General features: G+C 40.1%; 1 protein-coding gene across 2 annotated transcripts in view; it reads right to left on the bottom strand.

Moving 5' to 3' along the window:
- CRY1 (cryptochrome circadian regulator 1) overlaps positions 1–15878 on the bottom strand; it is a 55976-nt gene extending 40098 nt beyond the window's left edge. Inside the window, exon 1 of one of the 2 annotated variants that reach the window (XM_090272561.1) lies at positions 14853–15878. In XM_090272561.1, the coding sequence (XP_090128687.1) occupies positions 14853–15010 (158 nt within the window). In that variant the 5' untranslated portion in view covers positions 15011–15878. The remainder of the gene's footprint in view (positions 1–14852) is intronic. The other variant, XM_090272560.1, reaches the window with a different exon arrangement.
- Between the last annotated feature and the right edge of the window lie 610 nt (positions 15879–16488).

The following is a 16488-nucleotide window of genomic DNA, read 5'->3' as shown; positions in this document are numbered from 1 at the left end:
AGGGAATTGAAATTTTTCCTGTTAAGATAACTTTTATTGTATTTTTTCCATTGCCATTTAGCCTCCATATACCCCCCACCCCCTGCAATCACCACACTGTTGTCCACGCCCATGAATCCTTTCACCTTTTTGCTTGATCTCTCTACGCCCTAAACTCCTACCCCATAGCTGTCATCCTGCTCTCTATAAGTCTGTCTATTTTGCTTGTTAGTTCAGTTTGTTCATTAGATTCAACATATGAGTGAAATCATGTAGTATTGTCTTTCTCTGACTGGCTTATTTCACTTAGCATAGTGTTCTCCAGGTCCATCCATGCTGTCACAAATCATAAAATTTTCCTCTTTTTTATGGCCAAGTAGTATTCCATTCTATAAATGTCCCACAATTGTTTTATCCATTCGTCTACTGATGGGCAGTTGGGCTGCTTCCATATCTTGGCAATTGTAAATAATGCTATAATGAACATGGGGGTTCTTATGTTCTTTCGAATAGTGTTTTGGGTTTCTTCAGATAAATTCCCAAAAGTGGGATCACTGGGTCAAAAGGCAGATCCATTTTTAATTTTTTTGAGGTAACTCCATAGTGTTTCCACAGCGGCTGCACCAGTCTACATTCCCACCAACAATGCAAAAGAGTTCCCCTTTCTCCACATCTTCACCAGCACTTGTTGTTTGTTGATGTATTGATGATAGTCATTCTGACAGGTGTGAGATGGTATCTCATTGTGGTTTTAATTTGCATTTCTCTTATGATTACTGACTTTGAACACCTTTTCATATGTCTATTGGCCATCTGTATGTCCTCTTTGGAGAAGTGTCTATTCAGGTCATTTGCCCATTTTTTAATTGGAATGTTTGTGTTTTTGGTGTTGTTTTATTAGTTCTTTATAAATTTTGGATATTAACCCTTGCTCAGATGTATCAGCAAATATGTTCTTCCATTCCATGGGTTGTCTTTTTATTTTGTTGATTTCCTTTGCTGTACAAAAACTTGTCAGTTTGATGTAGTCTCATTTGTTTATTTTTCTTTTGTTTCCTTTGCCTTAGGAGATATACAGCAGTCCCTCTCTATATTGCAGTTCACTTATCACAGCCTCATTGTATCGTGGGATTTTTAAAAATATTATATTTAGTTATTAATAGCAGATTTTTCACTATATCTCGGAATTTTGCAGTACTGTAAATACTAAAATAGATGTAAGGTTCCTACTTCGTGGATTTTCACCTATTGCAGGGGGGGAGGTTCTAGAATGTAATACCCGCGATAAGTGAGGGATCACTGTATCAGTAAAAATATTGCTATGAGCAATGTATGAGACTTTACTGCCTATATTTTCACCTGGGATTTTTATGGTTTTGGGTCTAATATTTAAGTCTTTAATCCATTTTTAATTTATTCTTGTGTGTGGTATAAGAAGGTGGGTTAGGTTCATTTCTCTGAACATTATCTGTCCAATTTTTCAACACTATTTATTGAATAAACTATCTTTAGCCTATTGTATGTGCTTGCTTCCTCTGTCAAATATTAACTGACTATAAAGGTGTGGGTTTATTTCTGGGCTCTCTATTCTGTTCCATCAATCTATGTGTCTGTTTTTATGCCAATATCATGCTGTTTTGATTACTATGGCCTTATAGTATAGTTTCATAGTAGGTAACATGATTCCTCCAACTTTGTTCTTCCTCAGGATCACTGTTGCTATGAGGGGCCTTTTGTGGTTCCGTATAAACTTTTGAAATAGTTGTTCTAGTTCTGTGAAATATGTCATTGGAATCTTGATAGGAACTGCATTGAATCTATAGATTGCTTTGGGAAGCATGGACATTATAATGATGTTAATTCTTCCTATCCATGAACACTGTATATCTTTCCACTTATTTGTATCTTCTTCAATTTCTTTCTTCAGTGTCTTATAATTTTTCGAGTACAGTTCTTTTACATCCTTGGGTAGATTTATTCCCAGGTATTTTATTCCTTTTGAAGCAATTGTGAATAGGATTGTTTTCTTCATTTCCCTTTCTGTTAGTTCATTATTGGCATATAAAAATGGAACTGATTTCTGGATATTAATTTTGTATCCTGCTACTCTGCTGCATTCATTTATCAGTTCTAGTAGTTTCGTGGTGGAATCTTTGGGGTTCTCTATGTACAGTATTACATCATCTGCAAATAGAGACAGTTTTACTTCTTCCTTTCCAATTTGGATGCCTTTTATTTCTTCTTCTTGTCTGACTGCTATGGCTAGGACTTCCAGTACTATCTTGATTAAGAGTGGTGAAAGTGGACATCCTTGTCTTGTTCCCAATCTTAAGGGGAACACTTGTAGTTTCTGCCCATTGTGTATGATGCTGGTAATGGGTTTGTCATATATGGCCTTTATTATGTTTAGGTATGTTCCCTTTATTCCCACTTTGCTGAGAATTTTTTATCATAAACGGGTGCTGTATTTTATCAAATGCTATTTCTGCATCTATCAATAAGATCATGTGGTTTTTATCCTTCATACTGTTTATGTGGTGAATCACATTTATTGATTTGCGAACGTTATGCCCATCTTGCATCCCCAGAATAAATCCCACTTGATCATGGGGTATGATCTTTTTGATGTATTGCTGTATTTAGTTTGCTAATATCTTGTTGAGGATTTTAGCATCTATGTTCATCAGGGATATTGGTCTATACTTTTCTTTTTTTGTAGTGTTCTTATCTGGTTTTGGAATTAGGATAATGCTGACCTCGTAAAATGATCTCAGGAGCCTTCCCTCCTCTTGAGACAGGAATAAATGGAAATCTGAAGGTGCAATGTCTGATGAATATGGCAGATGAATCAGAACCTCCCAGCCAAGCTGTAGCAGTTTTTGTCTGGTCATCAAATAAACGTGCAGTCTCGCATTATCCTGATGGAAGATCACACATTTTCTGTTGACTAATTCCAAATGCGTTTCATTGAGTGCTGCTTTCAGTTGGTCTAATTGGGAGCAGTACTTGTTGGAATTAATCAGTTGGCTTTCCGGAAGGAACTCATAATAGAATGCTCCCTTCCAATCCCACCATATACACAACATCACTTTCTTTGGATGAAGACTGGCTTTGAGCGTGGCTGGTGTCAGTTCATTTCTTTTCCACCACGATCTCTTCTGTTTCACATTATTGGAAAAGATCACAATTTGTTTTAAAAACATAACGTTTTCATTACATTTAAGTAGAGAAACACATGTGGAAATATGGTCAAAAAGGTTTTTTTTCACTCAAACATTAAAGCGATTAACATAACCAAGCTTAATTTGGTTAATCAACACTTGATTTGGATATTTGAGTACGTCCGCTATCTCCCACGTAGTATAATGGTGATTGTTCTCAATTTTGTCTCAATTTGATTACTATCAACCTCTCCTGGTCTGCATTGTCCAGTGAGAAATCTCTAGCATGAAACTTCTCAAACCTCTTTTGGCACATTTGATCAGTCACAGCACCTTCTCCATACACTGCACAAATCTTTTTTTGTTTCAATTGAGTTTTTACCTTTCTTGAAATATTAAAGTGGAATATGCCAAAATGTTGCTTATTGTATTCCATGTTTAATATTAAAATGGCTACACAAAAATTCAATTTTGGTACTTTTTAAAAATGTATGCTTATGACAGCTGTCACAATACAATCTAATAAAATTGTTTCAAATGAAGTTAAAGACAACTAAGCACTACTAGAGCCATCTTACAGAAAAAACAAACTTTTTGGCTTAAGACTCTATCATCAAAATCTAGTTGGCCAGTTTGTTTATAGAGAAGCAAAAGAGAACAGTGGTGCAGCTGGTGCTATGAGTTCAGTGGTGAACCATTAAGTTCCCTGATTTCACAGTATTTATACATAGTTATCAGTTCCAGAAAACTTATCCTGTTATAATACTATTAATTAGTCCACACTTTAATTAAAATTCCATTAGTTATCTCACTAATGTCCCTTTTCTGGTCCAGGATTAAACCTAGGGTCACATATTCCTTTAGTTGTCATGTCCCTTTAGCCTTCTCCAATTTAGGATAGTTTGTCTTTCATGACTTTGACACTTTTTTAAAAAAATTGAATTTATTAGGGTGACAGTGGTTCAGCACCCATACAGCTTTCAGGTGTACAACTCAATAAAACATCAATCATCTGCACACTGCATTGTGCACCCATCTCCCCAAGCAAAGTCTCTTGCCATCCCCATTCCCCCACCTTTGCCCTCCTCCACCTATCCCAGTAACCCCCTTTCCCTCTGGCTATCACCACACTGTTGTCTGTGTCTATGTGTTATCCTTTCACTTTCTTTCATTCAGTCCTCCAACCCCCTCCCTTCTGAAAGCTGTCTGTCTGTTCCATGTTATCTCTGCCTCTGTTTCTATTTTGTTCATCAGTTTATTTTGTTCATTAGATTCCACATATAAGTGAGATCATATGGTATTTGTCTTCCTCTGCCTGGCTTATTTCACTTAGCATCATAATATCCAGGTCCATCCATGCTGCCACAAATCATAAGATTTCCCTTTTTTATGGCCAAGTAGTATTTCATTATGTAAATGTACCAAAGTTTTTTTATCCACTCATCTAATGATGGGCACTTGGGCTGTTTCCAGATCTTGGCTATTGTAAATAACACTGAAATGAACACAGGGGTACATATATTCTTTCAAATTAGTGTTTTGTGTTTCTTAAGCTATATTCCCAGCAGTGGGAACACTGGGTCAAAAGGCAGTTGCATTTTTTAATTTTTTGAGGAAACTCCATACGGGGTTATTGTTAATGTAAATACTCAACATCATTTCCCAAAGTGTTAACTATTCATGCTCCTAACAACAGTGTATGGAAGTTCTAGCGCGGAAAATAAAAAATAAAAAACAAAACAAAAAAAGGACAAACAAAAGAATTTTTAAAAAGAACAAAAAAACAAAAGAAAAAAATGAAAGGAAAAAAGAGTCCTAGCTGTTGCATATCTTCATCAGTACTTTGTACTGCCAGATCTTTTAATTTCAGCCAGTTAATCCAGAAGGTGTGTCGTAGTGCTTTACTGTGTTCTCAGAGAACTTTCCTATTTTTAATTATCACCTCACAAAGGATTATTTCCAACCTTATATACACATTTAACCCAATTTCCCTTCCTAGCTTCAGTCCTTGCTAATCAATTATACCTGGATATCCTGATGTTACCCTAACTTTGATACACCTTAAAACAAGCTTTTTATCCTAAAAACCCCAAACTAACCCCTTCTGATCTTATGTCTCCTCTCTGGGATCTCAAAATTGGAATCATGTCCTCCTTTCCTAAAACCTCCCATATATGTCACCAAATTTTTTTAGGACTACCTTTTAATTCAATCTTTCTTTTGTATTCCCATCATATCACCCAAAGTTATGATTCACTACAGAAAAAGTTACACTAAACTCTGTAATAAAAAAGGTATTTTAATCCCCAAATTAGAATATGACCACCCATTATATGTTAATACCAATATAAGAATTGGCCAGCACATTCTCTGGTACACATTACTACAGCACAGTAATTTAATATTAAGCCACCCTATTTATAGCCTTCTAATTCCTGCCGGCCCGTATCGCTTACAACAGCAAACAAACAAACAAACAAAAACTCACAAGCATCATTAAGATATTTAGTTTGTTATTCCTGTTGCTACTGAGGAGATATAGCTGGGATTAAATAAAAATGGCAAAAATAACTAGTCAATAGATTCCCATTTATGAAACAGCATTTTTCTTTCATCTCTAGGAAACCTTAATATGTAATTAAAACAAATAAATAATCCAAACCAAATAAAATTATGTAAGAATTAATTTTAAAATGTCAAAATTTAAAAATCTGTAGTTACAACTTTTACATTACCAGAAATTATTTTTGCTATTACCATCACAGAAGCTATGCAATCCCTCCATGTCCTCTGTAAAACATAACACAGGTCATATTGACTGATGGCCATGGTTAACTTTAGCTTAAGAAAAGCAGACTATTGTTTTCTAGTACATCTGATTCCTGTTCCAATTAGTGAAAGTTCTAGGTATGTCAAGAGTCAATTGTCTTACTTAAACCTGTTTGTGCCAGCTGAACTTTTTATTGTAACCACATAATTAAATTTTATATACACCGATTAAATAAGCGTAAAAAAGAAACCTGTTCTACTGAAAACTAAATTGAGTGTTTCAAAAAGGCTTGATAAAAGGTGAATCACCAAAAAGTGTTTCTAATTAACTGTGGATAAAATAGTCGAAATAGATCATAAAACATACTAAAGAAATTCTATACTCAAGTTTACTTTACAAGGGTGTTTAAGGTTTTAAAGAAAATGACAGGCAACAACAGGTTATGGGTGTAAGCTATGCATGAAAGCCAACATGAAACTCTGTCAACAAAATCAGAACAATATTCGTTTATACATTCAATCCACAAGTACATATTGAATACCTACCAGGTGTCGTTCTAGGGTAGCAGTTCTCAAACATTTTGGTCTCAGGACCCTTTATTCTTAAAAATTACTGAGTAAACCCAAAGAGCTTTGTTTTATTGGTAATATTTATTAACATGTATGTGAGAAAAGAAAGATGAAAAAAAATTAAAACCCAGAAATAAACTAGCATACACTCCATTAGCTGTCATAGCAATAATGTGATCACTTATCATGTAGCTTCTGGAAAACAAGACTGTACATATGTGAGAGAATGACAGTTATAAAGTCAAATAATGCCTAAGTATGAAAATAGTTCTGACTTCACAGATGCCTAGAGTCTTAGGAACCCCTAAGTGTCCTTGGACCAGCTACTGAGAACTACTGTTTTAGGGCTCAGGAACCAATAATGAATTGATCTCTCTCCTGTGTAATTTAATGAAGAAGGAAGATGATAAGGAAGTCAATAAATATACAAATTCAGGTAAACGATAAATGCCATAAAGAAAAAATGGCAAGGCGATAGGAAGTGAAAAGTAGAAGTGGGGAAGGAAAAGGTGCAACTACGTTACACAGGATGGTCAGAAAACGCCTCTCGAAGGAGGGATACTGAAGGAATGGGCCCTGCTATGGTCGCAGGCAATAAGGCTCTGAGTACAGAAGCTACTGGAGGATTCTGAGCACAGAAATGACGGGATCTGACTAAGGTTTTTAAAATATTACTCTTGACTTCCACATGGAACAGACTGGGAAGACGGGTATAAAAATAAAAGTAAAGAAGTTAGGAAGCTATTGCAATAGTCCTGCAAGAAATGCTGGTGACTTGGATAGCATGATAGCAGTGGAAGGGTGAGATTTGAATGGATATGGAGATTATTTTTAAGAAAAAGCCATAATAATTGCTGAAAGACTAGCCATGGGGTTGTGAGCAAAAAAGAAATGAAGAGAAGATGGCTCCTAGGTTTTTGCAGAACAACGAAGTGACTGTTTCTATTTGATTATTCAGAAAAACTGTGGAAGATGGGGGAGTGGGGACAAGACCTAGCTTAAGATGCTTATTTCAAATCTGAATAAAAATACTGGCTATGGAGGGTCTGGAACTCAAGATAGAGGTCAGGGCAGGAGATGTACCATACAAAATCATGGTAAGTTCATGGGTAATTATCAAAGAAGCTCAAAGCCTGAGAACCTTACTTTCTACTCTCTCCCTCACACCCTCCTCTATGAAATTGCCTTGTCCAGACAGTCACACAAACCGTCCACTGCACCTCTACAGTCGCTCTCCTGCATCTTTCCCTTCCTTATAACCCTTTCCCTAATTTAAGCCTGGACTATCTGAAACTGTTGATAAAGCCTCCCTCCACACTATTATATCATCTCTTTCCTTTATCATTCACTCAGCTGTCAAAGTTATATTTCCTCAAACAGGGACCAACATTTTTCCGACTTGATCCCCCTTTTTGATCTGAGTTCCTATATAATAGGCGCCTGTTGTTTTAGGATATTCACTCACTTCCTACTCATTCTACTTTAGTTACTTCAGTCCAGTTGAGCTGATATCACCCGTGAGGCACACAATGGCTTAAGTTTTTTAACTGCTATTGTCGTTGCTATATTTTACCACCAGAGGACAGCCTGTCTGAACCCAGTATAAGTGACGTCTGGAAACGCAAAGAGAGAAATTTGGTCCTAGAAATTGTCTTCTGGCCCTAGCATCAATGCACGTTTGAAGCCAGTTTCTCTTGGATTGTTCAATTACACTTGCCAATCAACTCTCTCGCTCTGTTTAATCCTGTTTGAGTCAGGCAACCATCATAGAATACTAAAGCAAAAAAATACTATGCAGCAACTATCTTTCATGCATCATATGACTCAGTCATACTAGCGTCCTCACCAGTATCAGAATACTGTGTTTTCTCTCATATTATTTTCTCATTCTGAAATTTTCTTCCCTCTGCCTTCAATCCCCTTCCCTTCATTCTCTATTTTTAATATCCATCACATACTTCAAGGCTCAGCTCAAATGGTTTTTGAACTTTAAGGAGAGGAAATTGTCACTGAAGGATTTAAAAGAATAAAGAACATGATCATATTTGCAATTTTAAAAGATCACTCCAGTTGTGGCTGGTTTGGCTCAGTGGATTGAGCGTCGGCCTGCGAGCTAAGTGTCGCTGGTTCGATCTTCCAGTCAGGGCACATCAGAGAAGGAAAACTCTGACTCCAAAAAACCTCCGCTGCCTTGCGGCATACCTCTTCAGGGAAAGGCTAAGGGAGTAAACCCCGACAGAAAATCCGGAGCCGGAGTCCCTAAGGCGGTTTGACGTTGTAGTCAACACCGGCAACTCCTGCGGCGCACCTGAAGCCAAGCTGTATTGACTCCGTCTTTCCCTTGGACCCTTCAGCTGCGAAGAGAGGGGGGGTCTGCTGCATGGGCAACAGCAGACCCTCCATATCACCCTGCCCAGGCTCTGTAGCTTCAGCTTCACTGGAGAGGACACTCCAGCGTCATCACAAGATGTCGATTCAACACGGGAGGAGACAGATACCGTGTCACTCCCCAGTCGGACTGCACAGCCATTCTCGGCGGTGCAGATAGACTCTTAAGAAGCTACACCATTGTCTCTCGAGACGGACGGCTGCCGACGACTCCAGTTGTGTAAAGAATAAATTAGAGAAGGGCAATGGGGGACAATGATTTGTAAATTACTCAAGTAATCTAGGCACAGTGGGTGGTGGTATGGGCTAAAGTGACAGTGGAGATATTTTTGTGATTATTTTATTTCAGAATAAATCTGTCTCTATACTGTAAACTCTGTAAGGACAGAGAAATTATCTGCTGACTACCATTTTACCCACAGAAATTAGCAAAGTGACTGGCACACCGTAGAGACTCAAATATTTGTTGAATAAATTAATATATAATTAACAATGTAATCTTTAAATTGTTTTAAGCAACTGGGTAAATTGTGGTATTACTTATGAAAATGGGAAATAGAAAAACTCAGTTTGGGATTTTAGCTTTTGAGAGACGTAAGAGAAAAGATGAACTGTTTAAAAACAAGTTGAGTTAAAGTAATATAATGCATTCAAATAGCAGGGTATATGTAATGGGTATATATCTGGGGATCAGGAGAAAGATAGTGGATGAAGATATTCTGTGAATTCTGGGCATACAGATGGTAACTGACTTTAAACTAGGAATGCTGTAAAATGAAGAAGTTGGAGATCATAGACCTCAGAGTCATTTAAGGGTTGAAAAGAAAAAGAAAAATCAAGGAAGAACACTGATAGCTCTGGCAGAAAAACAAACACAGAAAGGCCCTCTAACCAAAGCAGAAGGAAGAAAGGAAGGTGTGGTCAAATGAGTCAATTACAGTAGAAAGTCAAGGAATGAAAAGTTTAAAAGTACCCTTTGGATGAAAACAGTTTTGGTGGAGTATGTACCATGTGGAATGACACTAGTTTGGAGTGAGCTCAAGGGTGAATAGAAGATAAATGAAGTAAACCTTGTATTAGACGTTTTGCTCATGAAATTTGGCTATAAAGGAACTAAGAAACATAGTTACAGGAGAGGAACAGTCAAGAGTAGGTTTACCTCCTCTTTTTTTTTCCTTTAAATAGAGCTTGGACTTAAGCATGTTTAAATGCAATTGCAATCAACCTACAAAGGGACTAAAGAAAAGGTGAAAGAATAATTGAAAATGAGTTCCGCACTATATACATATATCAAAACTTGTTGTACACCTTAAATACAGTATATACAACTTGTATTATGCCTCCAATAAGCTGGAACAAATATGAGTGAAGTTTTAAAAATGGGGTATAGAGATTAGTTTTGAATTAGAGGAAGCATTATCTCTTCCACAGAAATCATGCAGCAGAAGGAAAGAATGGGTAAATATGTAGGTACAATTATAGATCTGGTTACTAAAAATTAAAGAAACCCTACATGTGATAACATTATGTAGTAAACAGGCTGAGGTTTAAATACTAAAAATAATCTGTTCATTGAAAATTATTTTTCTGAATTATGAGTTTAAGATACACATTAGCATCTAAGTTAAATGAAGTAATTGCCCCACTCTTAAACCCTTGACTTACAAAGGAAATTTAAAATATATTTATTGAATGACTTCTTTGTACAAGACTGGATGCTAGACATTGCAGAGAATACAAGAGGGCTCTGCCCCCAGATATCTGCATAGCTTGTTTCCTCCCTTCCTTTAGGTCTCTGTTCTCATAGGCTGCACCGCCAGGCATATCATATTTGTTTTATTGCCTAAATCTCCTCCTAGACTAAAAGCTTCTCAAGGGCTTTTTCCTGTTTTATTAATTGTTGTATCCCCATACCAAAAATAGTGCCTGCCATGCACAGGAACACAAAATAAGTTTTTGATTTAATGAAATGGTACCTTCTCTTTCAATCTGTTAAGTGGGGAAGAAATGACTATATGAGGAATATATCAATATTTACATATAAAAGTATATACTAAGGGTAAATACTAATGGTAAAATGGTTTAAGAGTTCACAAGACAAGGTGATAAAGAAAGGTATTATGGAAAAGGTGGCTTCTGACTGGGCCTTAAAGGGGTGATATTAGTGTGTGTGTGTGTGTGTGTGTGTGTGTCTGTACAGTTCAATAGTTTTTAGTATATTCACAGAGTTGTGCAACCTGCTAGGACATTTTCATCATCTCAAACAGAAACTACATACCTTTGAGTTACCACCTCCCAACTCCCCCAACCCTCCCAACCCTAAGAAGCCATTAATCTATTTTCTGCCTCTATATATTTGCCCATTCTGGATATTTCACATAAATAGAATCAAATAATATGTGAGGGGTTTGTGACTGGCTTCTTCAACTGAGCATGTTTTCAAGGTTCATTCATGTTGTAGCATGTAACAATACTTCATTTCCTTTTATAATTGAATAATATTCCATTTGATGGATATATCATATTTTATTTAGCCTTCGTCAGCAGATGGACATTGGGTTATTTTCACATTTTGGCTATTATGACTAATAATAAATTATGAATAATTCTATGAACATTTGTATATGTGCTTTTGTGTGATATAATTTTAATAAGAGATGAGTGAAGAAAATAATTGAAATATTTTAAATCACTCAACGCCAAACATGACAAATTTAAAATAAAGTTTTCACTGGTTTAAGATCAAATGAGGCAAAGTGAATTTTCAGAAAGCTTAATTTAGTCAAGTCAAAAGACAGTCTTTTATTTTGCAACAATGTCCTTCAAACTTTTTATTTTATGTTAAAGCATCCTTTTTAATGAATGATGGCAATATCAAAAGGTAGTTTTGTTCACTTAGGTAAAATAAATTTTTTTAAATTTGATTTTCTGTTAAGTCCAAGAAAGGTTAATTGAAGGAAAGGGCATGAAAAAAAGAAGATAGAAACCCACAAGATAGCCTGAATGCCAGGCTAAGGAGTTTGTACATTATCCTATGATCAACAGGGAAATGAAGTTGTTTAAATATAAAATTATTGACTCATGGATGTCATGTCTCGTGAATTTGGTGCTATGAGAACAGACTAAATAAAACTCTGTCCCTGCCTTTTTATAACTCAGTCTTCAGTAGAAGAAAACAGTCTATCTCTAGCCATTATTTACATCTTTACCCATCTTTTAGAAGGGCAATATTTAGTAGTTTAATAAATTCTTTTTAAAACGGGAAAATATGGAACCATTCCTATTGTGCTTACCAGTTTTATTTCACTCATTATTTGACAACATGAGTTTCTGGGTGTACAAAGTTAAACAATATATAATCCCTCTCCTATAGGAGCTTACAGTCTAGATTTTGTAAACTTATAAACTGCTCTCGAAGAAACTTACTACAGACATTTAACAAGATAGTATTTACCTAGGGCTTCCAATTTAATAGCAAATGAAAAGTGCTTACTACTACTACTCACATTTTAAGCATTTTACATATGTTAAGTAATTTAATCCTCTTAATAATCTATGAAAAGTGAATTATTACTATATAACTCTAAGACATTATTAATACATTAAAATACATTACATTTACCATCTTTTCCCAGAATCAATGTTAATGACACTAATTCTGCTAATAAGTGTTTTATATACACTTCTGTATCATTCCCATAGACATGCAAACATCTTTAAAAAAAAGTGCTCTCTTGACTGTATATCCCACACCATTTCTCTGATCCCCTACAACAAAACTCCTGTGTGAGTTGTCCCCCACCCTTCTCCTGTCAGCTTCTGAGCCATCCCCAAAAGGCTTTTGCTTCTACACTCCTGAGATACCTCAATTCAAGATTATGAGTAGCCTCAAAATGCTATATCCAATTTTTAATTTTTTGTCCTTATCTCACCTGACCTATCAACAGCACCTGACATAGGTAAGAAATTCTCTTTGAAATGCTTTCTTAGCTACTCAGACACTATACTCCTAGGTTTTCCTATTTTACTAGATGTTCCTTCTAAATATCTACACATCAGAGTGCCCAAGGCTCAGCCCATGGACCTCTTTCTCTCTTTTTTTTTAACTTTCATTTTTTTCAATTACAGTTAACATTCAGTATTATTCCCCTCTCTTTTCTACCTATACTTACTTTCTCAATGTTCTCATACAGTTTCATGGCTTCACTAGAGCGTAGCTTCAACAGGATAGGGTTGGTTGGTTTGGTTTTTTAGCTTTTTTGTTCATGCTGAATGCCCTGCACCTAAAACAGTACCTGGCATACATTAGGTGCATGACCAATATATGTTCAATTAATAAATGCTATCTTCACTTGGATGTGTAGTAACACCTCAAACTTAACCAAGTTCAAAAGAGAACTCCAGACACCCTCCCAGTGGCCTCCCTGACTAACTCCACTTTCTCAGCAAAGTCCAGTTCCATCCTTCTAGTTCCTCAGGTCAAATATTTTGAGAGCATTCCCAATTCCTCTCTTTCTCTCACACCACATGCCCAATCTGCCAACAAATACTGTGAAGTCTGCCTTCAAATATATGCAGCCTCTGACTACTCACCACGTACCCCACTATCACTCGGGTCCAAGCCATTAACACTTCTCATCTGAATGAATACAACAGCCTCCAGTCTTCCTGCTTCTTGTCCATCTGCACCCCCCCCCCCCAATTCAGTACATTCTCAGAACCACAACCGGAGAAAATTTTTTCAAAATTAAGTCCGATCACGTCGCGTCTCTGCTCATAATCCTGCAATGGTTCCCACTTCGTTCTCAGTAAGAGCCCAAAGCTTGACAACTACCTATAAAGCTCTGCTCAGTATGGCCCTGTTACATCTCTGACCTCATCTACTACTTTCCCTCGCCCCTATTCCGTTCCAGTCATAGAGTCCTCTTCCAAAAGTTAAGGCCGTTTCCACCTCAGGGCCTCTTCCCTGATGTGCCCCCTCTGTCTGGGCTGCTTCTCCCCTGGTTAACGGCAAACCGCAATTCGCTTCATCCCCTTCTTCACGTGAAACCTTCTCTGAAATTTTCCCCATCACCGTATTTAAAATCGCAACTTTAATCCCAACCTCGCATATCCTTGATCCCCTTTCTCTGCTCTACATTTCTCCACAGCCCTTATCACCACCAAATACCATGTACCCTGACTTTCCGAAGCATATACTCGAAAAGGACAAGTGTTTTGGTCTGTTTCATTCACTGCAATATCCCTGGTGTTGAAAGCAGTGCCTGGTATATCGTAGGTGGTCAATTACCGGTCCGTGGGACGCTTTCCTTTCCACCGGGGGCCTACCGATCATCTAGCCTGGTATTTCGGGGCAAGATCATCAGGCTTCTCTAAGACTCCTCGCAGCGCTCGGATCCCTAGAAGGATCCTACTTTGCCTAGAAAGAAAAACTGTGATTTGTCCGGTCAACCACAAGGAGGAGTCGAGAGGAAGCGCTGAGCAAAGAGAAACCAGATGAGGCTATTTCCCTGTTTTTCCTTCAGCCACCTCAAGGTGGAAGAGAACTAGGTTTCGAGGCGACGGCACTGAATGAATAATTTTCTCCAGAGTATGATTGACCCAGACACACACGTAAACACTAAAAACCGCAATCCTTCCGAATGCCACAAAGGGGCCAGGGGACTCCACCCACGGGCCGCTGAGGCAAGAGAGGGTGCTGCCTGAACTCTGCCACTAAGAACGCCCTGTACAGACAGGGGACGGGCTCCCATCAGCGCCGAGACGCGGACTCCACAGCACGGAGGCCGAGGCGGTCCGGCGTGCCAGCACTCTCGGGCCAGGGAACTCGTCGGTCCGTCCTGGTTCATACGCAAAGCGGCTACCATTCTTAAAACAGCACAAGCCAGGCGGTCCCAGGCTGAAGTTCTCCGGTGGGGCCGATCGCGTGTCAAGTCCCGGCTCGCGAAAGCACCCAAAGCAGTTTCCCCCGGGGTTTTGACTCACCGCCACCTGTTGATGCCCACATTGGAGGAGCCCGCGAACCAGGGGTCGAGGATGTAGACGCAGCGGATGGTGTCCGCGCCCTGAATGCACTCCTTCAGGGCGGGGTTGTCATGAAGCCGGAGCCCCTTTCGGAACCAGTGCACCGCGTTCACCCCCATCCCGGGGCCGCGGAGGGTCACCGCCGAGTTCCTCCACCGAGAAATTCAAGGAACGAGGGTCCAGCTCATAACCGACACCGCGGCTTCCAGGAGGGTCGCCGCACCCAAGGACTGAGGACAGGGCGGCAGAGGAGAGGGAAGGAAAAAATGAGTCCGAGGAAGGGACCGGAGACGGAGAGGGCGCTGGAGGCACAGCTGGAAGCTGAATGGGGGTTGGCCAGTCCGCCAAGTCCGCGTGTGACGCCCTTTAGGAGCCGGCGCCCGCCGCAACTGCCTGGACGACACGCCTAACTTCGAGGGCGTCAGACCCCATGAGGGTGAGCGAGTTCCAGGAGTTCGAGCCGCCAGGACAGCCCCGAGCCGGCACCCGCAGTCCCAGGAGGTTCGTCGCGGAAACCTCGCCCCACCGAGGTGGCCCCTGAGGAAGAGCAGCCCGTCCAAGGCGAGCCGCCGAGATGGATGAGCAAGGATTCAGCCACTGTTGGCCACGCTGCCTCCCGGCCCAGAGGCAGGAGTGAGGACGGAGCACGGAAGCGGTGGTCCAGGCCCTGGACTGTTGCCTGCCGGTGACCGTCCCGAGACAGCCCGGTGACTCCGCTGCCAACGCCGCGTCAGCGGCTTCGGCCCCGCCCCAGGCTCCTCATTGGAAGAAGCGCTCCCCACGTGATGACCGGCACCTCACGTTTCTGAAGTGTGTTTACTACGGCGGCTCCGACTGGGGAATGTGCTCACGCTTCAGTCGCTTCTAGGAGGCTGCAGCCGCTCAATCTCAAAACTGTCGATCTTCGCCCAGACGCTGGGCTCTTTATCTCTGTCCCTTTCCTAGGCGGACAGGTCGCTGTTGCCACGATGCAACCGCGGTGATCACAGGCCCCACGTGAAGAAAGGCATAGCCCCGCCTTCGGGGGCTGTGAGCACCCACCATTGGCTGAGGCTCTCTGAGACCCGGATGAGCACGGGGATGCGGAGAGCTCGCAGGCGCGCTCTCTGTTCTAAAAGGGCGCGTGCACTTCCCGTGCGTTCCAGAGGGAAGTAGGGCGGGACCGACAGGCGGGAGCGCGCTCGGGGACTCTGCCGGTAGGGTACCACAAGGCCTGGGAGGGCTTTGTTCCCTCTGAGAGTCACAGAGGGGTCCCGGCAGGTAGCGAGGGCAGGATCGGGTGGACGGAGGAGAGTAGGAGGCTACACGTCGACTTTGATGCCAAACTACGTGCTTCAATCAAGCTTTGTGTAAAGAACCCTAGTTTGGGGCGCACGACGCCATTCTTCTGGACCTCGCGGTGCTATGCCGTTGTGCTTGCTCTGGGGAAGAGGAAGAGGGATATTTGGCAGGACGGGTGCCAAGCCTTCCTGGACTTATTGTAATTCCTTAATACTAGCGCTGTATCAACAGTATGTCAGCCCTAAACTCTTACATTTAGTGGGGCCTTTGTTCATTTTTCCAAGGACAAAGAACTGCAGGCCATGCCATTTCTTAT

This window comes from Furipterus horrens, unplaced genomic scaffold (genome assembly GCF_987537825.1).
Source record: "Furipterus horrens unplaced genomic scaffold, mFurHor1.1.pri manual_scaffold_4, whole genome shotgun sequence".
Lineage (NCBI taxonomy): Eukaryota > Metazoa > Chordata > Mammalia > Chiroptera > Furipteridae > Furipterus > Furipterus horrens.
The sequence above is the reverse complement of the archived record's forward strand: the minus strand, read 5'-3'. Positions and strand labels throughout refer to the sequence as shown.